Source organism: Diceros bicornis, chromosome 1 (assembly GCF_020826845.1).
Source record: "Diceros bicornis minor isolate mBicDic1 chromosome 1, mDicBic1.mat.cur, whole genome shotgun sequence".
NCBI lineage: Eukaryota > Metazoa > Chordata > Mammalia > Perissodactyla > Rhinocerotidae > Diceros > Diceros bicornis.
In genome coordinates this window covers 54,357,840-54,371,128 of record NC_080740.1, presented here as the reverse complement: position 1 = coordinate 54,371,128, position 13,289 = coordinate 54,357,840, and the positions used below count along the sequence as shown (strand labels likewise).

At 38.7% G+C, this 13,289-nt stretch overlaps 1 protein-coding gene across 5 annotated transcripts in view; it reads left to right on the top strand.

Annotated features, from left to right (window-relative positions):
• LOC131405640 (core histone macro-H2A.1) overlaps positions 1–13,289 on the top strand; it is a 75,949-nt gene that overhangs the window by 36,552 nt on the left and 26,108 nt on the right. For 3 of the 5 annotated variants that reach the window (XM_058540677.1, XM_058540659.1, XM_058540669.1), the window contains exon 5: positions 11,572–11,682. In XM_058540677.1, the coding sequence (XP_058396660.1) occupies positions 11,572–11,682 (111 nt within the window). The remainder of the gene's footprint in view (positions 1–11,571; positions 11,683–13,289) is intronic. The other 2 variants (XM_058540686.1, XM_058540674.1) reach the window with 1 other exon arrangement.

Below are 13,289 nucleotides of genomic sequence, written 5' to 3'. Positions count from 1 at the left end.
CACACAATAAAACATATTGTCTGCTTACTGTACCAGTATTTGGCTAACATTAAACCCTGGGGGAAGCTGTAATTGGAACCGTGAACAGCTAATTTTCAAAACATTTGTTTAATGTAAATTGTGGTGTCAGCTCCCAGAAACAGTGGAGAACTCTGCATCTCCAGGTTTAAGTGGAATGTTCTGAAAATAACCTTTCCAGAGACATGCAGAGAAACATGCTAAAGCACTTGTAGTGAAAGGGAGTTGGTATTTTTCAAGTGTCAACACTTGAATTCCAAATCATAATTTTTCCCCCAATTCTATGTAATTGGAAGGTTTTGAAAGTCTCCAGTTGTGACAGCTGAGTCAGCTATAGTGGAGACGGTGAGAGAAGGCAACAAAACCCACGGGGAGCTGGAGTCTGGGCACCTGGCAATGCCTTAGGGCTCCTCCTTCCTCCCTGGGTGGCCTCAGACAATCTGTGCCTCAGTTTACCCCCCCTCAGAAAATGATCGGAGTCCACTCCAGCCTTTCAGTTCAATGACTCTATGAATATTTGCATAATGTGTTTTTGACTAGGTGATACATGGGAGAGTTTGGACAGTACAAAAGAGTATGTGGTGAAAAAACCTCACTCCCGCCACAGTCCCCCCACTTTTCCCCAGAGTAGTGTCTCTAATGAGTTTTTATGTATCCTTTCAGAAAGTCTGTGCATGTAAAAGCAGACAGACACATAAAGCCTCCCCCATCCTACCTGCCTTTGTGTGTAATATATGTAAATGCATACATGTAAATCGGGTTACCCACTGTTTTGGCGATGTGGTATGGTGGTTAAGGGTGCCAGCTCACCTGGCTTTGTGTTCCAGTTCTGCCGTTTCCTGGCTGTGTGACCTTGGAAAGTTACTTAACTTCTCTGGTGTCTCAGTTTCCTCATCTGTAAAATAGAGCTATAACACAGAGTGGTTGGGAGGTTTAAAAGAGAATTCATGTAAAGTGCTTATCACAGTGGCTCAAGTGTTAGCTGCTGCTGTTACTACCTTGGCAGTTCTCCCGTATCTCTGCGTGCAGAGCTGCTTTGATATTTCATGGTGTGACTTTGGTTACTTATGTATGCAAAACCAACATAACCAGTTCTCCCCGAGTGGACTTCCAATTGCTTCTAGCATTCCCTCTGACAGACATTGCCACAGTAACCATCGTTGTGTGTGGGTCTCTGTGCTCAGGTGCGAGTGTCTCTATAGGATAAAGTCCTCAAGGTGCACTTGCTGTGGTAGATGGTGTATTTCCAGGTTTGGTGGCTGTTGCTCACATATAGAGCATTTCATCTCATTAAGAAATTTCAAAAATTGCCTCATTCTTTTAACATTTAACACCAAGTTGTTTAAAGAAGATGCATTCATTCCATTAATATTTACCGAGTGTACATGTGCTCGTTACTGTTCTTGGTAGTTTGGGTACAGCAGTGACCCAAGGGCGCCTGCCCTCCCTCCATGCTCCATGAGCTTTGGTCTAGTGAGGGGAGGAGAGTCGTTAACAGAAGATGGGGGACTAGGTGCTGTGACAAAGTAAAGTGGAGTGATGGTGTGGGCAGTGTTATTTTATGTGAGTGGTTGGGTGAGGCTTCTCTGGTAAGGTGACACTTGAATAGAGACCTAAGGAGTAAGGTATCTGGGCATTCAAGTGACTAGGAGAAGAGAGCGCTTGGCAGAGGAACAGCAGGTGGGGACCCTGAGGTGGGAGCATGCCTGGCTCTTCCCAGAAAGAACTTGATAGGACTTGCATGTGGGGTCCCTAACATGTCCATAACATGGACGCCTTTGGCAGTCGAAGAAGCCTGGGGACCCTTCTCAAGATGAGGTTTTCAAATGCATAAAATACCGAAGATTCAAAGGAAACCATTTATGCCTAAATCCCCCAGGTTAAGACCCCTTGTCAGAATGTTTATTAAGAGCCATAGGCTAATCTTTAGGGGATCTCCAAGAAGATAGTTTTTGCCAAAAATTTGGATAAAAAATTATCTCACCTAGGATTTTTCAAATATAAACCCCCACTACCACCCCAACTGAACTCCACCCCCATATGAAAACCACCATCCTACATTATGAAGATACGCCTGTTCCTCACTGCCTGGCAGAAAGCCCAAGATGATTTTGGTAGCGTGCCTTGTTTTTTGAGAAATAAATATTTAAACTGCAAATTGAGTGATTAATGTTCTGGTAAGGGATGCCAAAGAAAGGGATTGGTTCTTTTGAGAAGCTGCCATCCTTGCAAAATTTTGCTGGTTTTTTAATGAAATTTGCAGCAGTTCAAACATCAGAGTGAAAGAGACTAGGTGTAGATAATCTTGGGTTGATGATTTCACATAAGTCTTATTGGACACTTAGTTCTACAGATGTGTCTCCTATTGACTCTGACCTTACAGGTTTTCTGCTGCTCAAAACAAAGCTGAGTGTGCGTACAATACATGGGAGCTTTTGGATTTATAGAACAATATAAAATTCTATAAAGTCAATTATGTTGGAGACTGACAAAGACTATTGCTTGCTGGCTTCTTTTTTTCCCCCCAAGCCAGGAGATGAAAAGAATCTACCACCTACTATCACCATTTCATGAAAGAAAGGGCATTTTAATACCAAAACATTAGGAAGGGACATAATCCCAGACTGCAGGCTTTATGAAAAATTTAGGGCACAGTTATTATGACTTGAATGTAGTGACATCTCACAAGACAACTGTGCAGACCTAAAGCTCCCCCGTCATGGGCTGGGAATCTTGCAGGGAACAGGCAGGCATTATCTGCGAGTAGAGGGACTGGAGAGAACGAAGTAGGAATGGCTTGTCTTGCACAGGATTGGAGCGCTTTCTCTCTTGGCCACTCGTTTAATCAGGAGTCTCCCACCTTAGTCTCCTTTTCCCGACAAGGAATCTAAGGCTTAGGGAAGGTGAGCAATTTGCCCAAGGTTATGCAGCTGGTAGAACCAGGGATGAAATACAGAACTTCAGAGTTCAAACATAGTGTCACTTGTATGTCCTGTGGCCATGGACCACTTCATGTGGCAGAAGCCCCTCTGTCCTGATGGTGGAGGGCTGCAATGCCGCCCACTGCAGGGTGAGTGGGGCAACAGCTTAAGAAAATTTTTTTAATATCACATTCTGGCATCTCATTAAATTTATTTGTGTGTTCATAATATATATTTTGTTTACAATTTCCACCTCACCCTCTACAGCCTTCTCTTTTTTCAGTTTTATTGATATAATTGACATACAGCACTGTATACATTTAAGTTGTACAGCATAATGATTTGGCATACATACACTGTGAAATGATTATCACAATAAGTTTAGTTAACATCCATCATCTCATATACATACAAAGAAAAAGAAAAGGAAAAAAATCTTTTTTCCTTGTGATAAGAACTCTTAGGATCTTCCCTCTTAACGACTTTCCTATATACCATACAGTAGTGTTAACCATAGTCATCATGTTGTACATTACATCCCTAGAACTTATTTATCTTATAACTGGAAGTGTGTACCTTTTGACTGCCTTCATCCAGTTCCCCCTTCCCCAATGCCCCAGCCTCTGGTAACCACAAGTCTGATTTCTTTTTAATATGAGTTTTGGTTTTTGTTATTCTTTTTTTAAGATTCCACATACAAGTGAGATCATACAGTGTTTGTCTTTCTCTGTCTGACTTATTTCACTTAGCATAATGCCCTCAAGGTCCATCCATGTTGTCGCAAATGGCAAGATGTCCTTTTTTTATGGTTGAATAATATTCCATTATATATATTATGTATATATTACGTTTTCTTTATGCATTCATCCACCGATGGACACTTAGGTAGTTTCCATGTCTTGGCTATTGTAAATAATCCTGCTGTGAACATGGGGGTACATATATCTTTTTGAGTTAATGTTTTCATTTTCTTCAGATAAATATACAGAAGTGGAATTGCTGGATCATATGGTAGTTCTATTTTTAATTTTTTGAGGAACCTCCATACTGTTTTCCATAGTGGCTACACCAATTTACGTTCCCACCAACAGTGTACCAGGGTTCCCTTTTCTCCACATCCTCACCAACACTTGTTATTTGTTGTCTTTTTGATAATAGCCATTCTAACAGATGTGAAGTGATATCTCATTGTGGTTTTGATTTGCATTTCCCTGATGATTAATGATGTTGAACACATTTTCATGTACCTGTTGGCCATGTGTATGTCTTCTTTGGAAAAATGCCTATTTAGATCCTCTGCCATTTTTCAATCAGATTGTCTTTTTGCTATTAGGTTGTATGAGTTCTTTATATATTTTGGATATTAACTCCTTATCAGATATATTATTTGCAAATGTTTTCTCCCATTCTGTAGGTTGCCTTTTCATTTTGTTGATGGTTTCCTTTTCTGTGCAGAAGCTTTTTAGTTTGATGTAGTCCCACTTGTTTATTTTTGCTTTTGTTGCCTTTGCTTTGGTGTCAAATCCAAAAAATCATCACCAAGACCAATATCAAGGAACTTACCGTCTGTTTTCTTCTAGGTGTTTTATGGTTTCAGATCTTACATTCATGTCTTCAGTCCATTTTGAGCTAAGTTTTGTGTATGGTATAAAATAGTAGTCCAGTTTCATTCTTTTGCATGTGACTGTCCAGTTTTCCCAACACCATTTGTTGAAGCGACTGTCCTTTCCCATTGTATATTCTTGGCTCCTTTGTGGTAAATTAATTGATCATATATGTGTGGGCTTATTTCTGGGTTCTCTATTCTGTTCCATTGGTCTATATGTCTGTTTTATGCCAATACCATACTGTTTTAATTACTATAGCTTTGTAATATAGTTTGAAATCAGGGAGCATGATGCCTCCAGCTTTGTTCTTCTTTCTCAAGATTGGTTTGGCTGTTTGGAGTCTTTTGTTGTTCCATAGAAATTTTAGGATTGTTTGTTCTATTTCTGTGAAAAATGCCATTGGAATTTTGATAGGGATTGCATTGAACGTGTAAATTGCTTTTGGTATTATGGACATTTTAATGATATTGATCCTTCTAATCCATGAGAATGGAGTATCTTTCCATTTATTTCTCTCTTCTTCTTCTTCTTATAGGTCTTTTACCTCCTTGGGTAAATCTATTTCTAGGTAGTTTATTCTTTTTGATGCAGTTGTAAATGGGATTGTTTTCCTGATTTCTCTTTCTGATGGTTTGTTGTTAGCGTATAGAAATTCAACAGATTTTTGTATATTGATTTTGTATCCTACAGCTTTACTGAATTTGTTTATTAGTTCTAACAGTTTTTTGGTGAACTCTTTAGGGTTTTCTATATGTAATAACATGTCATCTGCAAATAGTGAGTTTTGCTTCCTCCTTATTTGGATGCCTTTTATTTCTTTTTCTTGCCTAATTACTCTGGCTAGGACTGCCAATAATATGTTGAATAAAAGTGGCAAGAGTGGGCATCCTGTCTCATTCCTGATCTTAGAGGAAAAGCTTTCAGCTTTTCACTGTTGAGTATGATGTTAGCTGTGGACTTGGCATACATGACCTTTATTATGTTGAGGTATGTTCCCCCTGTACCCATTTTGTGGAGAGTTTTTATCATAAATGGATGTTGAATTTTGTCAAATGCCTTTTCGGCATCTATTGAGATGATCATATGATTTTTATCCTTCATTCTGTTAATGTGGTGTATCACATTGATTGATTTGCGGATTTTGAACCATCCTTGCATCCCTGGAATAAATTCCACTTGATTGTGGTATATGATCCTTTCAAAGTATTGTTGAATTTGATTTGCTGATATAGTATTGAGGATTTTGAATCTATGTTCATCAGAGATGTTGCCTATAATTTCCTTTTCTTGTGGTGTCTTTGGTTTTGGTATTAGGGTAATGCTGGCCTCATAAAATGAGTTTAGAAGCATTCTCATCTCTTCTATATTTTGGAAGAGTTTGAGAAGGATTGGTATTAATTCTTCTTTAAATGTTTGGTAGAGTCCATCAGTGAGGCCATGTGGTCCTGGACTTTTGTTCATTGGAAGGTTTTTGATTACTGATTCAATCTCTTTACTAGTAATCAGTCTGTTCAGATTTTCTGTTTCTTCATGATTCAGTCTTGGTAGGTTTGTTTCTATAAATTTATCCATTTCTTCTAGGTGTTCCAATTTTTTGGCATATAATGGTTCATAGTAGTCTCTTATGATCCTTTGTTTCTGTGGTATCCATTGTAATGTCTCCTCTTTCATTTCTGCTTTTATTTATTTGAGTCTTCTCTCTTTTTTTCTTGGTGAATCTAGCTAAAGATTTGTCAATTTTGTTTATCTTTTCAAAGAACCAGCTCTTAGTTTCATTTATCTTTTCTATTGCCTTTTTAGTCTTTATTTCATTTATTTCTGCTCTGATCTTTATTTCCTTCCTTCTACTAATTTGGGCTTCGTTCTTATTTTTCTAGTTCCCTGGGTTGTGAAGTTAGGTTGTTTATTTGGGATAGTTCTTGTTTCTTGATGTAGGCATTTATCACTATAAACTTTCCTCATAGAGTTGCTTTTGGCAAGTCTCATAAGTTTTGTTGTATTTATAATTTATTATAAATAATGTTATATTTCCATTTGTCTCAAGGTATTTTTTGATTTCTTCTTTGACCCATTGGTTGTTCAGTAGCGTATTGTTTAATTTCCACATGCTTGTGAATTTTCCAGTTTTCTTCTTGTAATTGATTTCTAATTTCATACCATCGTGGTTGGAAAAGATGCTTGATATGATTTCATTTTTCTTAAATTTATTAAGACTTGTTTTGTGGCCTAACATATGATCTATCTTGGAGAATGTTCCATGTGTACCTGAGAGGAATGTGTATTCTGCTGCTTTTGGATGTAATGTTCTGTATATATCTGTTAAATCTATCTGACGTGTCATTTAAGGCCAATGTTTTTTTATTGATTTTCTGTCTGGATGACTTATCCATTGATGTAAGTGGTGTATTAAAAGTTCCCTACTATTATTATATTGTTGTCTATTTCTCCCTTTAGGTTTGTTAATATTTGCTTTATATAGTTATGTGCTCCTATGTTGGGTGCATAAATATTTACAAATGTTATATCCTCTTGTTGGATTGACCACTTTATCATTATGTAATGCCCTTCATTGTCTGTTATTGCAGTTTTTGTTTTAAAATCTATTTTCTTATATAAGTATAGCTATGCCAGCTTTCTTTTGGTTTCCATTTCATGGAAAATCTTTTTCCATCCCTTCACTTTCAGTCTGTATGTGTTCTTAGATCTGAAATGTCTCTCTTGTAGGCAGCATATAGATGGGTCTTGTGTTTTTATCCGTTCAGCCACTTTATTTCTTTTGATTGGAGAATTTAGTCCATTTACATTTAATGTACTTTTTGATAGGTATGTACTTTTTGCCATTTTTCAATTATTTTCTGTTTTGTAGTTCCTTTGTTCCGTTCTTCTCTTGCTCTCTTCCTTCATGATTTGATGATTTTCTTTAGTGGTATGCTTGGATTTCTTTCTCTTTGTCTTTTGTTTATTTACTATAGGCTTTTGCTTTGTGGTTACCATGAGGCTTACATATAACAACTTATATTTCTAACAGTGTGTTTTAAGTTTGAACACATTCTAAAGAGCTACATTTTACTCTCCCCCCCCCGCTGCAGTTTTATGTTTTTGATGTCACATTTTACATCTTTTTATCTTGTGTATTCCTTAACTAATTCTTGTAGTTATAGTTATTTTTACTGTTTATGTCTTTTACCCTTCATACTAGCTTTATAAGTGATTAATCCACCACCTTTACTACATATTTACCTTTACCAGTGAGATTTATACTTTCATATGTTTTCCTATTACTAATTAGCACCTTTTCTTTTCAGCTTAAAGTCCCTTTAACATTTCTTGTAAGGCTGGTTTAGTGGTGATGAACTCCTTTAGCTTTTGCTTGTCTGGAAAACTCTATTTCTCCTTCAATTCTGAAGGGCAACTTTACCAGGTAGAATATTTTTGGTTGGAAGTTTTTGACATCCAGCACTTTGACTATGTTGTGTTAGTCCTTTCTGGCCTGCAGAGTTTCTGCTGATAGTCTTATGGGGGTTCCTTTGCATGTAACAAGTTGTTTTTCTCCTGTTGCTTTTAAGATTCTCTCCTTGTCTTTAACTTTTGACTTTTTAATTATAACGTGTCTTGGTGTGGATCTCTTTGGGTTCATCTTATTTGGAACTCTCTGGGCTTCCTGGCAGGATTTCTTTCCTTTTTATGGCTGAATAATATTCCATTGCATATATATATACCACAAGTTCTTTATCCATTCATCTGTCAATGGACACTTAGGTTGTTTCCATGTCTTGGCTATTGTAAATAATGCTGCTATGAGCATGGGAGTGCAGATATTTCTTCAACATAGTATTTTCATTTCCTTTGGATATATTCCGAGAAATGGAATTTCTGGATTATATGGTAGTTCTATTTTTAATTTTTCAAGGAACCTCCATGCTGTTTTCCGTAGTAGCTGTGCCAATTTATGATGTGGGGCAACAGCTTTAATGGAGGAGGACACAAGCAAATGAATCATGGCTGAATATTATGAGAATAATATGAGAATGGGGCAAGTGAAAAAGATAAGGGCTCAAGGAGAAAAATATTCATTATCACAGTATTCATTAATCGCAGGTTAATCCTTATAACCTGGCTGCATAGGCGGCTGCTGACTTGTTGTATCAGGGGCATAGGGAAGCTCTCACGACTCCTCTTCCAATAAAACCAGCTCCTACTCCCAGATGCCTGAAATTTTATTGGTTAGGGCTTTCTTGCCTCTTAAAATCCAAGCATCCTTGGGCAGAAGCACTAAATCCTTGTCTACTTATCAACTGCATCCCATTCCTGAGCATTTACCAAGCATGTCCTGTATGTGTGGTGTTCACTGGGTAGAGCAGTGGTGTTCAAAGTTGTTTGCTTGCATACCTCCTAAAACAATTTTGAAAATCTTTGTATCTCACACATTTAAAATTTGACAGCTAAACTTTTCATAATAAATTTAAATATCTGCAAAGGCTATAATTTTTGGTATCTAATAAATATTGACATTTAAGAAGAAAACTGTTTCGTTGCTCATTTAAACATATCCAAAGAAATCTAAATACTGTGATGATTTGATCTACCATCATCATTTAAAAAATACACAAACAGGCTCTTTTTTAAGTTGGAACATTTACATTATTTTTCTCCTTGAGCCCTTATTTCTCTTTCACTTGCCCCACAAAATTTTATCCTAATGTAACACATTTTTATGCTTGTAGTATTTTATTGATCTCCACAACAAAAATAATGTATATAAATTTAAATTTATTTTGAAAAAATTTCTTGTGGTCATAAAAGCACTAAATGTTATGGATTCTACAGAATTGGATAGTTATCACATTTATTAATAGTACACAATTGATCAAACTGATGAATAGGTTACAAATTTTAATAACTATTAAGGAAAATGTAAAATTTTTTGGAACTGTGTCTGGTAATGAGATGGATGAAGATAGGGTTTTTCCAATTAACTCAAGTATCCTAAGATGAATGTTACTTATTGATAAAATGAGACCAAGTTCAACATCCTATATTTTTATATTTATAGGTATAAGTGCCTGGAAAATCTTGTTCACAAAAATAATTAAATGGGAATGGAAAGGATTTTGTTACAGCAACATTGCTCAATCCTCTGAACTCTTTCTGAGTTATGTGCCAACAATCACATAGTAATCTGTCATCAATTTTTTGAAATAAATGTTTTATTTTAGAATCTTTTTAGGTTTACAGAAAAGTTACAAAGACAGTACAGCAAGTTCCTAACTATCCCTCACCCAGTTTCCCCGTTGTTAATATCTTCCATAACCCTGGTATATTGTCGCAACTAAGAAACCAGCATTGGTACGTTACTATTAACTAAACTCCGTCAGTCTGTTCTTTAATGATCTATCAGCTGTTAACTCAGTTTCGTATTTCTACAGTTCTGTTGAAAGCACAGAATTAGAAACATCTGACTTTCAAAAGGATTTGTCATGCAGCCCTTCTTTCCCTCTTTTGTTTCCTGGAAAGTATATCAAGAGAGGCTTTACTAAGACTTACCATGTAATTGTTGATTATACCTGTTGCTCTTTCACTTGTCAAATCTGATATGAAGTATTAGGAAAACCAAAATAGTTATAATTTTATTGTATCTTTGCTAATACCATATTTTCTTGATAAAATGCTTTTTGTCTTATCATTTTATCAACACTTTGGAGCTTCAGATTTAGCTCACTTAATTTATGGAAAATGTTCCAGGTTAGCCATATAACCTAAATGCCAAAGCGGTCCTTATTTTTAAAGTACTCAGCAAAATTAGACCTTATTTTTCATTGTAAGTAAAAATATTACTGTGTTAATGAATTTGAATCCTAAATGGGCATATGGATAGGGCATGGGCCCTGCCCCGAGTTTATTGTCCAGATTCGTCCTGCAGGAAGACATGGCATCTGTAATATTTCTCACCCCCTACTTTCTTGATTTGCTCCCACTGAACCATCCCTCAGGAGTGATGTAATTTTTGATAATAATTGGGGGAAGGGAAAAGGTGAAGTGTCTAAACAAAAATTGCCATTGGTCCCACTATTCACTCTACAGTATATCTGAATGCAGAAAATCCCCAAATGAGGCAAAATATCCATTTCTAATACAAGCCTTGTCCTTAACAGAATTATATAAAAGACTAGGAAAGACGTGCATCCATGCTTCCGGGGTGGTGCACCACACTAATATTCACTCTGGCAGTTGGGAGAAGGGTGGTTGTGCAAGAAGACCCAGCATGAAACCGTGACCACAGGTGTAGGTCACTCTTAGGACAGATGAGTTTTAGGAAAAAGTACATGAGGAAGTGGGGGATCTGGAAATTAATTAAACCTCTCTACACAACATACTCCTTGGAACGCTCTTGGGAACCCCAGGGTCTGCACACTTCAGTCTGAGTGATGCTGGCTAGAGGCTCAAGAGCATGTCCAGATCCCTGCCCCTACAGGCCGTGAGAGTCCCCAAGGGGACAAATGGGCTCACCAGCTGCCACCGTGTGGGTCCTTCTCCAAGGCTGGTTTTAATGAAGGAGAGTGGGGGGTCTTACTTCCTGGGCTGGGGAGGGATGGAGGGTATGGTCTTTGGTCTGCGTTTTGGCTCTTTGAGAGCTAATGACCTAGAACAGTTTATTTTTTCCCTCAAATCTGAGTAGCGTACAGACATCTAGGAAGTAGAGACCCTTAATTAGGAGACATGTACTTGGTCTAAATTTATGAAAATTGTTCTGTTCTAAATTATCACTATAAGGTTTGCCTTTAAGTAGCTATTTTTTGAGATAAAAAGTGATGAAAATACAATTTAACACTTTTCATAGAACTCTTGGACTTCAAAATAAGCCTTCAGCCCCCACTTTGAGAAATGCTGAGAACTGGTTGTGGTTTAGTTTTCGGTTTTCTCTTGAGTATTATGGGCAAGGCCTGTGAGTCGCCTTCCTGTTAGAAAGCCCCGATTCCTGTGGTCTGCCTGTGCGGGCTTTGCACTGACTTTTCCACTTGTGCAAGAAGAAGCAGGGGGAAGTCAGCAAGGCAGCCAGCGCCGACAGCACGACCGAGGGCACGCCCGCCGACGGCTTCACGGTCCTCTCCACCAAGAGCCTCTTCCTCGGCCAGAAGGTAGGCAGATGCGCAGACTTGGTCTGCTCGCGGGCCCCGGGACAGATGGGGGGCAGGACCTGTCCTGCTAGCAGGAAGGCCTCATGGGTGTGAGTGGAGAAAGTGGGCAGCCAGGGCTTTAGGAGTGGCCTTAGGGAGGGCCATGGAGGGAGAAGCTCTGGGGAGACGGGCAGGCGGGAAGACGAGATGATGATAAAGAAGAGGGAAAGTGGCTCCCTTGGGCGGTTGGGACACCCCGGGGCTTGGTCTGAGGCAGGAGCTGCCTATGTGGGATAACTTGATCATCATATAGCACTGGCCAGAAAAACAGCCAGAAGTCCAAACTGGGTTATGGAAAAGGAAGGGTCAAGCAGGCAGCCCACTTCTTCTGGTGGGCACTGAAGGTAGAGCCCCTGATCAGGGGGCGGGATTGTTTCTAGATTTCCACAACGGGTGCAGAGCCGCCTGAGGACTCCTCAAGCCAGTCGTTGGTTTGTTTTAACCGTGGGCAATACATTTTCAGCTGCCCCAGTGATGCAGCTTTGCCAGGATGCCATGGTTTTGTAAAAGATGATTCACTTTTGTTGAAAATAAAAATGATGCAAAGGCCTTTCAGAGCTGAGTATGAGAATTGATTAATATTTCTCTATTAATGCCAAAACAAAAGGGTGGAGAGAGAGGGAATTAACCTTTTCTTAACATTTTTATCCTACATTAAAAAAAAAATGAAAGGCATGAATTTGACCTTCCATGTCAATTATGTCTGGTTTGAATGTGGTTAACAACTTGGTTCTGAAGCTGCATCATTTTTAAAACCTCACTGTCAATTTTTCTTTGCATCTCAGTGACACCGTCCTGCTCACATCACTGCAAGCACTCCTTCCCCCCCACCCTCCTGTCACTCATTGCACTCAGGATCTCATGATGCAATTCCTGTGGTGGACTCTGTGTTCCAGCAAATAACCATTACAGTTTACGTTTTATAACCATTATCTGTATTCTGTATTCTGTATGCATTTTTCAAAGGAAAAAATAAGCAGCACTAGTTGTCATCTTAAGGTCTGGGGCGTTTAAAAGTTTTTGTTTAAAATATTTTTTATTTATTTAAAAAATTTCAACTCAACAGTGAAGGCAACCACCTGGGTCTACTTTCACACCCTTTAATGTGTCCTTTGGGTAATATATTGAAAGTTAATGTGACCTGTCATCCACATTGCTTTGGTTTGAACTAAAGTGTGAAAACCCACTGCTGTTGAGGACTAGCTCCAGTGTGCTATAGATCCCTAACGCAGATGATTAGTCAGGACTTGGCAGCCTGTTCAACAGGTAGAATAGTTCAGCCCCTGGGGCCATCCTCTGCCTCCCTCCTTCCTCCTCCCAGGCCTTGGGTGCCCTGACCCTGGCCTCTCCCTTCCCTCTGTTCTTGCTACTTCCTGCCGGCTACCCCAAAGCCAACCTCACATCAGAACTCCTCACAGCCACTTCCTGGATGAACTGAGATATTTCTGAAATAGCGGTGCTCAGCCATGCAAATGTCCATGTGCAAGTGGAGACGCTCTTCTTGCACTTCCTGGTCTTTGATCGGGGCTTCGTCTGGGTTCTCCTGCACGTGAGCCCTGGAAGGGAGG